The sequence below is a fragment of the Amphiprion ocellaris genome, chromosome 5 (assembly GCF_022539595.1).
Source record: "Amphiprion ocellaris isolate individual 3 ecotype Okinawa chromosome 5, ASM2253959v1, whole genome shotgun sequence".
Taxonomy (NCBI): Eukaryota; Metazoa; Chordata; class Actinopteri; family Pomacentridae; genus Amphiprion; species Amphiprion ocellaris.
This window is the reverse complement of record NC_072770.1, coordinates 33,092,280-33,108,048: the sequence shown is the minus strand read 5'-3', so window position 1 is coordinate 33,108,048 and position 15,769 is coordinate 33,092,280. Positions and strand designations below refer to the sequence as shown.

Here is a 15,769-nt window from a genome sequence, read left to right as displayed (position 1 = left end):
CCTTTATGGTCAAATAGCTGCTAAGAAACCACTACTAAGGAAAAGCAACAAGCAGAAATTTGTTTGGGCCAAGAAACACAAGGAATGGACATTAGACCAGCGGAAATCTGGGCTTTGGTCTGATGAGTCCAAATTTGAGATCTTTGGTTTCACCCACCGTGTCTTTTTGCGACACAGAAAAGGTGAACAGATGGTCTCTACATGCATGGTTCCCACTGTGAAGCATGGAGGAGGAGGTGTGATGGTGTGGGGGTGCTTTGCTGTTGGGGATTTATTCAAAACTGCACACTGAACCAGCATGGCTACCACAGCATCCTGCAGCAACATACCATCCCATCCGGTTTGTGTTTAGTTGGACCATCATTTATTTTTCAACAGGACAATGACCCCAAACACACCTCCAGGCTGTGTAAAGCTATTTGACCAATAAGGAGAGTGATGGAGTGCTGCGTCAGATGACCTGGCTTCCACAGTCACCTGACCTAAACCCAATCCAGATGGTTTGAGATGAGATGGACCACAGAGTGAAGGCAAAAGGACCAACAAATGCTCAGCATCTCTGGGAACTCCTTCAAGATTGTTGGAAAACCATTTCAGGTGACTACCTCATGAAGCTCATCCAGAGAATACCAAGAGTGTGCAAAGCAATAAGGGTGATTATTTTGAAGAATCTTAAATAGAAAACATGGTTTGACTTATTTCACACTTTTTCATTTACTACATAATTCCATATGTGTTCATTCATAGTTTTGATGCCTTCATGGGAATCTACAATGTAAATAGTCGTGAAAATAAAGGAAAATCATTAAATGAGAAGGTGTGTCCAAACTTTTGACTGCTAGTGTATCTGTCATTTTCTTCCTGGCAGTTTCCTTTAACTTTCCAAAACGTCTCGGCATCTCTGGGCTCATTGCTTTGTTTAATGGTTGACAACGATACTGTTTGGATTCTCTCACTTCTCTCAATAACCATTTTTCAAGCTGCAACACAGGCTAGTGGAGATCAGTGTTGAGCGACTGTAAAAGGAAGATTTATGTTTGTCACATGCTGCGAAACGATTCCACATGATTAACCGTGTTCTATTTCTGCTGGGCTCGTTAAAAAGCAACAGTTTGCTAGAATGATGTCACATGGTGTATGTCATTGTTGTCTTTTCAAGTCGGTCCTCTGCCATGCCACCATGTGACTAAATTCTACTGTAGGAAGTGGACATTAGATGACTTAACAGACTTCCATTCCCACCTTTGTATCATCCAGAAAAGATGACATTTCACTTTGGATCGGCAGAAGATGGAGGCTCTGGCTCATTAATGGCTGACAATGACAATGGCATAAATCAGATAAATAAAACGTGCAATAGCCCTTTGATGTGTAAGTTAAAAGAAAGGTGGAGATAACAAGCATGTCAAATGAAAATACAAAAAACACATTTTTATTATACACTGTGTCAAAAGTAGACAACAGAAAAAGCAATTCCTCTTTTGGCGCTGCCTCTAAAACTGCTTCCCTGAGCTCTTATGGCATTACGGTATATCAGTTTACAGAGCATTACATCACTAACGCAAACACTGTACCAGCCTTAATCCTCTCTTTCCTGTATGACATTGCAGGCAGACACACAGAGGCTTTGTGGCCCACTGATAAGACACCATGTGGCCTGTGGTTGGTTGCTGCAGCATACCTGCTCTCCTGACCAATCCCTGCCAGCTGAATGGCAACCGAGGCGGGATTAAACATGCAGCACACGCTGTAGGTCAGGCTCCATCCTGTTTAAAGTTGCCTCTCATTTGACCTGTTCCCAGTTTTGTAAATCTTATAACAAAGAAAAAATCAAAGATACAAATCTTTAAGAAGCTAAGAGAAAATGATGCTTTCCTTTTAGGTTTTGTAACCAAACATGGGTTTAATATAAATACATTAAAAATAAAAATGCAATTTTTATTTTTTAATAAAAATAAAACCCCACATAAAAGCTTGGTTCTGCTCAAGGTTTTTTTCCCTGTTAAAAGGGTGTTTTCCTTGCCACTGTCACCTTAGGGCTGCTCTGGGGGTCAGGCATATGGGTTCTATAAATCGCCTTGAGACAACTTGACTGTAATTGGCGCTATATAAATAGAATTGAATTGAAATTGAATTAAGCATTTTATCTACAATAAAATTGTTCTTTGGTCTGAGGTCTTCAGGGGTTTGTATTACAACATTTAAATATATTAAAAATTTTCAAGAATTACATTCAGGGATGTTAGGGTTATAAATTAAGATCTCCTATAGCTTACATACAGTACTTTTTTTTAACATGTGCATTATTATGTACATGACCAACCTAGTTTTGCATTAAGAATAGAAATGAGGAGACAGCTGGATTTGCTCCATCTGTGGGTGAAAAACCTCAGCCTGTCTAAAGCTCTCTAAAACACCACCTTCTGTCTTGTTTAATCTGTACACAAACAGGACTGTGAAAACGACTTGGATTTTCACCAAACTGTGCACTTTATATGCACTTTTCTATCAACAAACTAGGTCGTAATTAATGTACGGTATTCTATCACGCCAGACTTACTAACAAATATCTAATAACACCAGTGCAAATAAAAACCTGAAATAATTCAGTGTTCACACCTGAACAAAGGTTACGGTCACATCTTGACCGTGATAAAACTTCTGCACACTAAACAGAAAACTTTTGCTATTTACAAGCCTTTCAAGCCGCTGTCCTTCCTCGCTCTCTCCGATGTTCAATCAGTTCAGAGCTCCACCTTGATTTTTACACCTGCATCATTAATTCATCCAGTCCAAGAGAAGAGCAGCTTCATCACTCGTAGCTGCAGGACCAAGATCGAGGCACCAGCAGCTCCCACAGACTATCCTGATGAGAAAGAGCAGAAGAATCAAACATGCAGTCCTCTTACACATACTTCTAGCAACACTGTCTGTAATCCTGTTACACGTTTTTATCAGCATTGTTTAACATCCAGTTATTATCATGTAATAATCTTGTTTTGCTGACAGAAATTCTATTTTTAGACAGCAGTTATCTGTGCTAAGCCATTGTGTGTGTGAATGACGCTGCTGGCTTTAGAGGATGCCTTCTCCGGGGATACACAGAGATGCTGTGGTTCATAGTGGACTAAGTATGATAAGTACATGTGTGCCCATCTGTCATGTAAATCCTTCACATTTACCATTTCATCAAGGCTTGATGACGGAAGGAGGCTTTTCAAGGGTTAAATACATGTCAGAGTTTTACGCACATCCACTACGCATTGCATGTGACTCGGTTACATGGACTCATAGTTGGGTTTATATCTCTAAGAACAGGACTACATGTGTGTTTACACAAATAGATGGAGACTGAGTGGTAGTAATGAACGACAGGATGAGAGCAGATGACAAAGCCAGGATAATGCAGAAGCAGCTATTTGTGACTGCTTCTCTCATTTGGTTGCTGACGTGTGTGTGTGTGTGTGTGTGTGTGTGTGTGTGTGTGTGTGTGTGTGTGTGTGTGTGTGTGTGTGTGACGTCCAGCAGTGTGTACAAGAGTTCATTTGGCATCAGCTGTAGCTAAAGTTTATTCACCTACTGGCCTATTTTTGATATCGAGGTCAAAGTAATGTCATCTGACATCTTTGTAGGTCAAGTGTGACAAACAAACTGTCTGTTTTATAATAACAACATGGACATAATGCAGTCACGTGCTTTCCGTTTATGTATATGTATTCAATATAAAGGTTTGCGTTTCGATTGTTTTTTGTCATGCACAATAGCTTCAATACTCGCAGCTTCTCACTGAGCTTGTTTATGTTTCAGACACCAGAAGTAGAACCTCACAGTACAAGTAAAATTGAAAAGGGATCACTAATCGCTCTCTTCTTCAGTTTTTATTGGATTTATTTCAGAACAGTACTTGGTTTCGTCCTTGTAGCCAAGAAAACCACAGTTTATTAAAACCCAACTGAAAGCGTTCCTTTTCTGTTGCGATAAAACACAGTGATGTGTGACTTCTGACAAGCTTTTTAAAGGGCTGAATGATTGTACCATTAGATTGTGTTGAAGCCAGTGAAGAAGATGCAGAGGAACTGCAGGTTTTCGAAAATAAGCCCTTTGTTGAGATTGTCTTCTAAGGTCTATAATACCAAGTGACATTTTTAAGGTCCGAGGAAGATATTTTTCCTAGAGCATGTTTCACTACTTGCAGAAAACATGTAGATGGAGCACATACCCCTTTCCGTGGGCAGTGTATCTGTGCGTACCACTCCTGGCAGTACAGACACACCTGGACACCTTGACCGAGGAAGAGACACATCCAGATGATGACGTTGAACATGGGACTCTTTCGTTTGTCGTTCATGGTAAAGTTGAATATCACTGTAAGAGGATGACAGGAGAGGATGTTGTTAGCGAGAGGTTTTTTTTAATTTAATCTGTAGTCTAGTAATGTTTTATTTGTGTTGCGGCTGAGATGCCAGATGGTCCAAAGACGGACGAGGACAAACACTGAGAAGATGAAAAACCAAAACATCAGACCTTTTGAGTCCCAGAGGATTTTGGACACAATGCACCAGTGTGCTTTTCTTTAAATATAATGAGAGTCCTCTGAAAAGAGTTACTGACAGTGTGTGAGAGTGAATAATTACAGATTTCAACTTTGAAGGCTCCAAGGCACAGTCCAGAATGTAAAACGGGACATTTACATATTTTTTAGCAAGCAATTATGGACAGGCAAGTTAGGCACACAGTTTTAACTAAATGCGGTAATGATGCCGACCTGAAATTTATTTATATATTTCCTCCTTTTTGAAAAGGCTTTTAAGTTGTTATATATTTTTTCTGCAGCTGGGTCAGAGAACAAGATCACAATAACTGCTGTCTATGCTGCAGCTGAGATTATTTCCTGTATAATGAGCAGATCCCTCACCTCCAAAGACTGCAAAGAGAATGAACATGACGGGATAGAAGAAGCCAAAGCCCATGGCTAAAGCGTACTCATGGACAACAGCAGAGACGATGAAAACCGAGAGCATGGCAGCTGTTCGGAATTTCCTTTTCGACAGCTGCAGGGATCAGAGAAGGAAGACAGAGAGGGGTTGGCTTAAAGTTCAGAGGTCAGGCTGTTTAACTACTACACACACTTCATCATGGGGTGTTTTGGAAACAGAAAACTCTACTGTGATCTGACACTGAGCTTTGCTTGTTATTGTCATTTTATTAACTAGTCTTAATCTGCCTTTTTGGAACTCTGCTCACCCAGAGGATGTCTCTGTATCCGTAGTAATACAGCCAGTCGTGAACCACCACGTTCCAAGTACGGTAATAGTTGGCGAAAGACGTCGAGTTCCACCAGTCCTGGAAAACAGACAGAGACAGATATTTAAATCCAAGAGTATGGATCAAAAACACAAACATTATAAGGGATGGCTGTGAGTGCTTTTATTTTAACATTGCTTTTAGGTTATACTAGTGAGAGTCTACTCAGTATGATCTTTCTGAAAGCATCCAAGCATCTAATATTAATTCTGGTCTCAAAACTCAGTGACCTCAGCGCTTTGGAAGAAGTCAGCCTTGGAGCTGAGGCCATGGCAGTTTGGAGCAGTGGATCCAATTACAGGAAAAACCAACTTAAAATTGTAAATAGTCTTTTGCTGTAATAATTTCTTTAAGTTTAAGCCAGTGTGATCCTCAGTGTAAAGGCTTAGTGTGTATCACAGGCCGACAGTACATTGGAAAATGAAAGTCAAATGCGTAGCCACATTGTAACGACAAACAAAAAAAATACTCAGCAAAATGAGAGCTTTGAACCAGTTTATCTTTGCTAAGGCACTGCTGATTGCGCTGTTTATTTTAAAGTTATTTTCATGGCCATTTTTGACAGACAAAGGGCCATGAGCCGGAATCGAGCTCTTACAAACCCCCCCCCCCCCCCAAAAAAAAAACAAAAAAACAACATGCTCAGGTTAATTGATCATTCTAAATTGCCCGTAGGTGTAAATGTGAGTGTGATTGTTTGTCTGTAGATGTAGCCCTGCAACAGACTGGTGACCTGTCCAGGGTGTCCCCTGCCTTCACCCCAAGTCAGCTGGGATCGACTCCAGCCCCCCCGCGACCCTAATGAAGACTGACTTTTGGTTTACACACTAACATCAACAATATATGAGTAAATCTCCTTGTGCCATGATATTTTTTACATCTAAATCCATCTTCCAGTTTGAATTGACCCAAACGTGCAGAGAGCCGTGTGAGAACAAAGTGGAAGCGGAACAACAACAAAGGGGAAGCAGGTATTTTCAGACCGAGCCTCTTGTTCAAACGTACTGACAGGATATGATGATGGAAAAGTTAAACTGTTTGGGGACCACCAGGCCACCCTGCTGCAATTTCCCCCTGTCATAATCAGATTTTTCCACTCCTAGTATGTAAGCGTTTTTGAGAATAATGCAACCACAGGAGAGGTGATGCCACAGAAATTCAACCGTGCAACACACCTTGTAGAACATCCTGTCAGCAAAACGCAGCAGCTCCCCGAAGAGGTTGAGCCAGCAGTGCAGGAAGGCAAAGAAACACAGCAGAAGGAGCATTATACCTGAAACAGAGAGAGAAGGAGATCATGAGGGACAAGTTCATTTTGGGCATCGCTCCCAGCTCCTCACAAGAATTGTAACTTGATACTGATGCTCTAATGTCTGATAAGCTCTTTACTTAAAGAGTCCAATAAATGTACCTGTCTTTTATTACCCGTGTCTGATGGCATGAAAGCATCTTTAATCTTATCACTGACCTAAAAACAGAAGAGACTCCCGTCCTCCATTTAATTGTAAGTGATACATTAACCAGCACTGACTCATATGGATGAGAGATAACAGATGTCACAAGCAAAGTCAGAGATGAACTTCAACTTTGCACATGACTTCCGTCTGACATTACCAGTGACTGTGTGTGCAACTGGTGCTTGCTGGAGGGTAGAAAGTACCTGGTAATACAGAGTGGAACACAGCCAGAACCATTGTTCGTTTGCTAAATGGCTGCTTGGTGTCGGGTTTGAAGATGGGAATACAAAGACGCACCAGGATGAAGTAGCCGTAAAACAGGCATCCCAGCGTCTGCAAATTGAGCATAGAAATGCAAAAAAAAAAAAAGAAAGTTAGGAGGAGATTCTTGAAAGAAAAAAAACGAGGAACATATTTGAAAATCAGCACTGCCAATGTTAAGACAGTGGTGTGATCTAAGAAATTAGATTAAAGCTATTAAACACCTGTAGTTAAGGATCGGTTTAGATTATCACACCACACATCAGTAACACTTCATCTTATGTCATCTTAGTAGATTAAGGTGCATACTGCAATCAAAAGGTAATTAAATATGAATATAAAACACATTAAAACTCTCACCATGCCAGCAGTAACACCAACATACCTCCATCGTATGTGGCTATTTCTGTGTAGAAAAAACAACATTATATTATACATAATGTGTGCTTTATTCTTCAGATCTGCCTCCTGGTGTCATGCTGAATGATTCTGTGACCTAAATTAGGGATTCCACAATGCATCTCAGACTTTAACTGTATCTTCCATGAAAAAAACAAGCTTGTTTTACTGGATAATGGATGCATTTGTCGAGCTGTACTCTGAGCATTTTGAAGTCGTAAAGAAAGATAATTGCTACTATCTTGTTTTGAATTTCAACATATTGTGAGACGTTGGCACAAGGTTAACATGACACCCAATTAGTCCCACGACATTTGTACTGGACACCGATCAGGTCACTAATTATCAGAGCGAAGCAGCGGGAGTTTGTGGGATCGGGGCAAGGAGGCAATGCGTCTTACCGAGGATATGATTCTCTGTAGATGAGTGTGGGACAGAAGAGGAAGTACAGATAGCTGGAAAATGTTGGGAATCTGGGACTTTCTCCTGAAAAGAAAATGGAATTCAATAAGTGTGACCATCACATTATAAGATTGAGAGTTTTTTTCAGTCACATGCTCCTTGAATAATTTTTTTTTAAGAATTTAAATATAAACAGCAGTTTTAAGGTCTGTGGTTCACACTTCTGCTTCTCATTTCATGCTTCTTGCTTCATTAAGGGGCCATAATATCAGTCATTTAACGTTTCCATTTGCAGTTTCTAAAGCTTTACCGTGCCTCAATGCAGGGAGCGTCTAACAAATGACTATCTTTAAAATTAAACGGCTGTGGGTTTATCATGAAATCGTTAAGCCATTATAGCAAACTGCCGAGCTGAAACCCTCCAATTACTTTTCCTGAACTGTTTGCTGTACTTCATTCTGGCTGATGACATTTAAAACTTGTGGAACAGCACTATTCTGTAAAAACTGCACTTAAAAGACATTCTGTGTTAATCAGTGGCCTTATTTCAGTTTCACTCAGAAACTACACTGAAACCAGACTGGACACTTAATCAGACCTTTCAGTTTTACTATTTTCTACAGAACTATACAGTTTTTTTTTGTGACTATATATTCATGTTTTGTGCTATTATTTTACAGTCTCACCTACATGTTTCTTAACTTCATCTCCGCTAACAGATTACATTAGCATCTCATAGGGCTGCACACACTCAAGGTTATTTATTGTACGTAGATGTGCTCATTGTTCGTTTTACTACAGCATGAATCATTAGATGCGGAACCTGCTGAGTTCTGTTTCAGCAATTTTTCTTAGGTGTCTCAGGACGTCACTGTGAGTAATGATAGAGCCTGGGGAGTAAATACACCTGACATCAATGCAATACGGTACCTTCCTTTGGTGTATTCTTCATAATAACTGGAGTCGTTTCTCTCATGAAAGAGTAGGCTTTCATCAGGAATCGTATCTGAGGAAAATTTAATACAGTTATTATGTGAAGTGAGACAGCCTGTCAGTATTTGCAGCTTCTACATTGTATGTCTTTATTGCATGAAGTGACAAAGTGTCTGAAATGAACCACATCTTTATAGTCTAAACATCTTCTTGTGCATGTAGATTCATCACTTATTTGTATGCTAAGGTCTTTTGTATTTAGTAAAGAGAACAACAAAATGGGAGTGTTACAGCGTGACAGGACAGCCAGCAGCGCAGTTGGGGAAGTGGTTTATCGTTTTAGCTTGTCTTTAACTGCAGTTCAGACATGATGCATAATCAATCTGCCTAAAGCAGGGAGCCACATTATACAGCCACAGGGAAGCACTTACTCTTTTTTTTCCTTGCTACTTAACAAATGTAAAGAATTCATTTATGCATCGTGCTCAGCAAAAGAGAAATTTGTATATGGGATGAACAGAATCCAAATTACAAATAGACTGATTGGGTCCAGGTCAGATGAGGATCAGGCCCAGGTCTCCCAAAAGCATCTAAGCCCTGGGATTATCTCACTCCATCAAACGCTCTAAAATGATCTTAGTACTAAGACGGCTTTTGCAGACCGGGGGCCAGTGTAATACAGAGGATGAGGACGTATTATGGTATGGGTTTGTGATGTGGAAATGCGGGCTTCACTGAGATGTGAATGCTTTTTGGTGACTTTCCAGTTGGAAGGCCTCCATCTCTGGGCAGCAGGCCTTCCTTATCACAATGTTCCAGCTGACAGCAATGGATGCCTTTGTAATTTTGATTACCAGTGAATATCATTTTATTTACAGTACAGAGTATATCTAGCACAGGTCATTCTATTCTTTAAAAAATTATTATTTTTTGCAAAGCAGCAGTTTATATTACAACAAAAAGCAAACTGAACCAAACTGCAGGGGTGATAAAAAAGAAATGTGATGCTGTTTTAACTTTAAACAATCTTTAAACCTTAAAAAAAAACTTTAAATTTTCTGCAAGATAGCTGCAGTTACAAAAATAAACTCAGGGTTTATATGGGATTCCAAATGAAGCGCTACCTTCCCACCCACAAAGTAAAAAAAGATGTATTTCTGAAACACTGACCTGCTCCAGTATCACAATGAAGCGTGAGGCAGGAGGTAGCTGGTGATGTACGACCACGTAGATGGGGAACACTCCCAGCACGCACATCTGAATGGCAGACATCAGCAACCCTGTCCCCAGAGACAGACCCAGCTTGTAGGGGAACTTGTGGTACAAGGAACCCCAAAACACCAGAGTGCAGTAGGGAACACACAGGGTGTAAACAAACATAATAGTCCAGGCCCAGGTGACCGTCCCCAGCTTCCCAAAGGCATAGAGCAGCAGGTCAAACTCCAAGACCAACCTGAGAGTGCATAAAAAAATACAATCAGGAATTCATTTTATTAGGAAGATACTTTAGAAAGTTTTATTTAGTCTGAAGTAAATGTAAATGTTTGATACTGTGATCTGTTGAATAACCGTTTTAATGATATTAAAGCATGACAGGCTTTAATTGATGACAGGAGTAGCTACATGCATTGAATTTTTTTTTCTTTTTATTACTTTCTCTCATTTGAAAAGACCCACCTGGTGGTGATAATAATAATAGATTTAAAACACCCACTCGCTAGGATTTGTTGAATTCAGCATGGCTATGTGTACTAAGTGCATCATTATTAATTTTTATTTCATCAGTTTGCCCACATTAAAATCAATGTTAACCGAGGGTGAAAATATCAAATAGTTTGCACATGCTGGAATCACCCACTGGCGCCTATTCAGATGAGAAGCATTTGCAACTGCCAACCGAATCATTACGGAGCTGCCCAGAGACGCAGCAGAAATACTCAGAGCGACTGATCTTTCTTTATCTTTCTGCTGCCAGATGAGTGGGGTGGCTGAGAGGGAAGGAGGGAGAGAGGCTCAATGAGGAGAAACTGAAGATAAGAAATGAAGAAGAAGTTTTTAAAGACTTTGGAGTGATTGAGTTTCTGTTGTCTTTGGTTCAGGGTTACAGAGTTTGAGACATGTGCAGACATTACTACATGCACGTAATACATACAGACCTGCCCTGATCGATGTAGTCGACAGCCAACGTGCTCAAACTGAAGATGAGGAGTATGGCTATGAACATGTGGTAGATGGTTCTGATGTGGCTGATTTCAAACAGCTCACTGCATAAAAATGAGGAAACACACACAGAGAGACAAAAAAATATAGAATAGAGTCATAAAAATAGATGCATGCTGTAGTCATGTGCAGCTGTTGTGCTGAGCATGTCAGAGGTTTACAGCATTACAATACACACAAACATGGCAGTGGGATTATCTGGATGATTAACACTGGATAGAACGCTGTGTTGGATTCTACAATACGCCACACATACAGTATATCCATAACTTCCCCTCACCAGAATGGTACATGAGGTTGTTTCTTTATGTACAAATCTTACAAGTTTATTTTAGGACAAATCGATTTGGTAAATATATCAACAACATAAGGAAGGCAAGGAAAGTAATTAATAGAGAAGACTTGCTTAATTTTGATAGTCTTGTACTGAATTCCTCGCTAAATCAAGTGATTTATTAACAGAAAGTTCATGTAAAATGCATCTAGATAATCAAGCCATGTTTAAGCAAAAAATGCCAAAAAAAAAATGCTGCTTTTCTGTATCTTATTTTAAACTTAATATCTTTGGGTATTGTATGATTGTTCAGACAAAAAAGCACAGAAAATGAAAGTTATGATGAAATTTCTCACTATTTTCTGACATTTAGTCCATAATCGACATCATGTATGTATATAAATATACACATTACTGTTCAAAAGTTTGGGGTCATCCAGGCAATTTCATGTTGTCCATGAAAACTCACACTTTTATTCATGTGCTAACATAACTGCAGAAGTGTTTTCTAATCATCAATTAGCCTTTCAACACCATTAGCTAACACAATGTAGCATTAGAACACAGGAGTGATGGTTGCTGGAAATGTTCCTCTGTACCTCTATGGAGATATTCCATTAAAAATCAGCTGTTTCCAGCTACAATAGTCATTTACCACATTAACAATGTCTGGACTGGATTTCTGATTCATTTAATGTTATCGTCATTGAAAAAAATGCTTTTCTTTCAAAAATAAGGACATTTCTAAGTGACCTCAAACTTTTGAACAGTAGTGTATACATTCATATACAATTATGATGTTGAAGTTGACTGGTGCACTTTCATTGCTCTGTTTTCCTTCTCAAAACAGAAAATAGCGGCAGTCTTTTATACTCACTCCAACAGTGATGCTCTGTCCATAAACACTTTGCCATCATCCATTCTCTGATATCTAAAATACACCACACACATACACAACAGATTTTAATGCAGTGAATAAAAAAAGATAAATATATATATATCCCAGAACAACATGAAACAATTGCTGAAATAGTAAAATTCTCACCCGGATGAGTGTTGTTTTGTTGTCTTTCCATTAACTGGCGGCTGGCTGTTGCTGGGGGGCTGAACAGACTCAATCAGAGCTCTGTCGATGATTTCACTGAGGTGATCCTGGACCTGCGCCAGTACTCTCACCTTTACCCTCTACAGCAGGGTGTAAAGGGAAAAATGTTTTATTTTGCTGTCCGTACAGAACGTCTCTGTGCAGGTGTGTTTACTGTGTACGTCTATAATCTGGGAATGTACATCACTGTTTTCACTTGAGTCATTTTTACTCTTATGCTTTGTGAAACACTTTTTTGCAATTATCCTCTTATTGTTCCTGTTCAGAAACACGGATTAGATTATTTTAGCCTTGAAATGACAGAACAGAAGTAGTTACCTCTGCATAGTTTTGCCACTGCCTCAAATCTTCCTCTTGCACATTTCCACGGGCCCCATCTGCAGAGAGAAGAGCAGATGTTGCCCAAATTGTTTACCAAACCTGAAAATGTACTTTACATTATGCTTGAAAGGGAAAGATACTAAGCTTGGGAAGATTAATTAGGAGAAAAATGAATATCCACAATTTTGTACACATTGTGCAATGTAAATCAGATAACAGCCTGAGAAATATCCTGTAAAAAAAAAAAAAAAAAAAAAAAAAAAAAACACCGTAAGAAAACATGTTTCTGATCATACCGGAGCTGGACGTGTCATCTGACTGATGGGTCCTGATGTTTCGATGGTGTAGTCCGTTAGGCCGCTCTGTAGTCGTCATGGTTACTACTGGAAGATGCCACAACTGTTAGGACCAACAACTGGGACTTAGTCTCACACACACTGGTGCTTCTCTGAGGATAAATAAAAAAACTAACAGAGTAAAGCATGTGATATCCCACTGAAGTCTGTGAGAATGGCTGATTAACACTTGTATTTGTATTTTTCCCATATAGACTATTATTTATGAATGAAAGAGAAATCAAAGCACCCTTTGACCTTACACACCATAGTCTAGATCTATATGTGGATCTTGATTTGCTATACTCTATGGAAACCAGTTTCAAATCACTCATAGGCTGGTGCATGACTCAGTATATACAGAAAAACCCTAATAAACAACATCTGACCCCCAGCGTCACTGGCAGTGGTGCAACATACCTGTCAGATTCAACCAACAGGGAGCAGCACAGCCACAGTCTCCAATTACAGTGTCATTCAAATGGGATTTACCTTTTGTTAAAGTTTAACAATCTACAGGGAAGTTCAGCTACAAACTGAGAGATTAGATCAGGTCACTGGCCCATTGCTGGCAGGTTGCCTCATGTCTGAAAGCATTAATGTTCTTGGCGGGCCTCAGTGCCAGGGAACTCATGTGAATCACAAACTGAGGTGGTGCACAAACTGCGCATGGGAGCATATAGGTCAGGGGTTCTGAACGATGGTTACCTACAGCGGTAATCTATAGCACGAGGGTCGTCCCCAGTCACTGTAGTTCAAGCCAAACAACGTAAACACAAGATAAAGCTAGCGGTACTCAGAGGTTTACATACATAGGTTAGATAAGATACACAGACGACTGGTGGAGAGGGTGGGTTAGACCTCCAGTATGGGGTCAAAGACCCCGAGAAACCTCATTTTCTAATCTATGCTGTTTATGTCTATGCTCAGGAAAACTGTAATAAAGCAGATAAGCTTTGTGCAGATGTACAGATTATATACTATGTGGCTGTAGATGAGAGAGAGACGAAGGAAAAAGATGTTTTGAGCCAATCACTTCATGCAACAGGGATGATTCTTGGTCACGTTTAAAAAAACATTCACCAGCTTGTCCTCTCTGCAGCCCGTATAGACGTACATGACTTTACTCTTACTTGCTGATAAACTTATCAAGTCTGTGACAAGAGTAAAATAGAAGTACAAGATGGGTTTGTAGTTTGTGATAGAAATAACAATTAATCACTTGACTTCAAGAGCAGTTAGGAATGATTCCAACAAGGTGCATGTTAAACAAACTTTCAAATGAATTTCCCAATCCTTCAGTAGCATAAAACCCATCTTATTTGGTCTGAAACATCACATGCTTCTAGAGAGTTGTTTTGAATGTTTGAGTTTGCGTCATGGCCTACTTTCATTCACATGAAAGAGCCAGAAAATCCAAACTTGGTTAATAGCTGGCCTATGTGCTGTTATTGCTTAATGTCTCATTGCTGATTTGATGGATTCAAACACAGAAAAAACATTTTAGAGTTTGAGAGGGTCTCAAAACTTGTGGCTTTGGTTCTGTTTTCATTGCTGATCAGAGACTGTGACACACTACAAATCATTAGGTTCTAATTTCTGTAGATATTCGGAGAAACTGAAATATGAAATATGGCTTTGATTAGTATGTTACACTGACGGCATCATTTTTGCTGAAAGGTAATTACTACTGTTGATGAGTGATCAGAGTAATTAAAGCTACACTTTATGTTAATATAAGCTGAGTATTTATTTGTCAAGATGATGCAGAAAGGACAGTGAAACCAGGATGTGGTGAACAGATAGTGCAGCTGTATTGGAGTTCCTGCTGAATAATTATGTTGATGCTGTCAGTTATCATATCAGTCATTTTCAGCTAATGACTGACTGATAAACGTACCTTTAAAGTTTGTTGAACAGAACAGACAAGTTCATGTCTCAAATTATTCTGTGGTATTTGTTTTAGTAATTACTGCACTATCAGCATATAATGTTCATCAAGGTCCATTTACTCTGAGTGCAAAGTCTCATCAATGTTATCTGACAGTGGAACTTTTATTTTACTGCTTCCTTCTCGCATTACTTTCCTGTATGTACAGAACAAAGTGATATTTCTCAAAGAACTGTCAGAGCTGGTTACAGCTGTCACTGACTTTGTGTCATTCTGTATCTTTGTAATATTTTAAAACTCAGAAAAGTGCAGACAGCAGAAACTACAGAATTGAAATCATAAAACCTACAGATGTGAGACAGAAATGTGTCGGGTGGATGTGGCATCGTTCATAAACACCGTGTCAGATTTGTACTCACAGACTTTTAGCCCGGGGCTCAGTCAGCAGTCCACAGGATGAGAGGCACAGATTCCCTGGATGATTCCCACTGAGCGAGAGCTGCTGGAGAATGTTTAAGTAAGTCTGTGTCCCAGTTCTTGTGATCTGTGTCCTGTCCTATACTCAGCTGATGTTCTGCACTTTGCCCTTTTGGCTTTTTGCCCCGGACAGGCTCGATCCTCTACTGCCCAACCCCAACTCATCTCCTCTGCTGGATGCATGAGGTCACGTAGAGAACACTGGAGTTTGTCCTAAAGTATCATGTATTGCAAAATATATTCACATCATTTATTTTATGTTTGACTATAATTCCCTTATACTTGGCTGAAGATATTTTACTGCAAAGGTTCTCAGTTATCCAGGTCAAAGGTTTTCTACAAGTCAGAAACTGAAAATCTCTCTGCTTTGACTCACCATGTTAAAATCCT

The 15,769-nt window shown here is 39.6% G+C and overlaps 1 protein-coding gene across 3 annotated transcripts; it reads right to left on the bottom strand.

Annotated features, from left to right (window-relative positions):
- Positions 1–1,405: 1,405 nt before the first annotated feature.
- On the bottom strand, positions 1,406–15,478 carry soat2 (sterol O-acyltransferase 2). 3 transcript variants are annotated; one of them, XM_023293025.3, is made up of 16 exons: positions 15,322–15,478; positions 12,973–13,059; positions 12,674–12,732; positions 12,296–12,435; positions 12,128–12,181; positions 10,913–11,020; positions 9,927–10,209; positions 8,754–8,829; positions 7,823–7,907; positions 7,383–7,428; positions 6,965–7,094; positions 6,480–6,577; positions 5,245–5,343; positions 4,916–5,051; positions 4,220–4,365; positions 1,406–2,866 (listed from the first exon to the last, which is right to left on the bottom strand). In XM_023293025.3, exons 2-16 carry the CDS (start codon positions 13,049–13,051, stop codon positions 2,813–2,815), a joined length of 1,593 nt encoding a protein of 530 aa, XP_023148793.2. In that variant the 5' UTR covers positions 13,052–13,059; positions 15,322–15,478; the 3' UTR covers positions 1,406–2,812. The 3 variants fall into 3 exon arrangements, with proteins under 3 accessions (XP_023148793.2, XP_035814426.2, XP_035814427.2); XM_035958533.2 differs by having other exon boundaries at positions 12,973–13,075; positions 15,322–15,476; XM_035958534.2 differs by having other exon boundaries at positions 12,973–13,056; positions 15,322–15,470.
- Between the last annotated feature and the right edge of the window lie 291 nt (positions 15,479–15,769).

Coding starts and splice junctions, on each gene's coding strand:
- soat2 (XM_023293025.3), bottom strand. CDS start 13,051: ATGACGACTACAGAGCGGCCTAACGGACTACACCATCGAAACATCAGG. Junction 5,344..6,479: donor CTGACAGGATGTTCTACAAG/GTGTGTTGCACG, acceptor TCTGTTTTCCAG/GACTGGTGGAACTCGACGTC. Junction 5,052..5,244: donor GATACAGAGACATCCTCTGG/GTGAGCAGAGTT, acceptor TGATCCCTGCAG/CTGTCGAAAAGGAAATTCCG.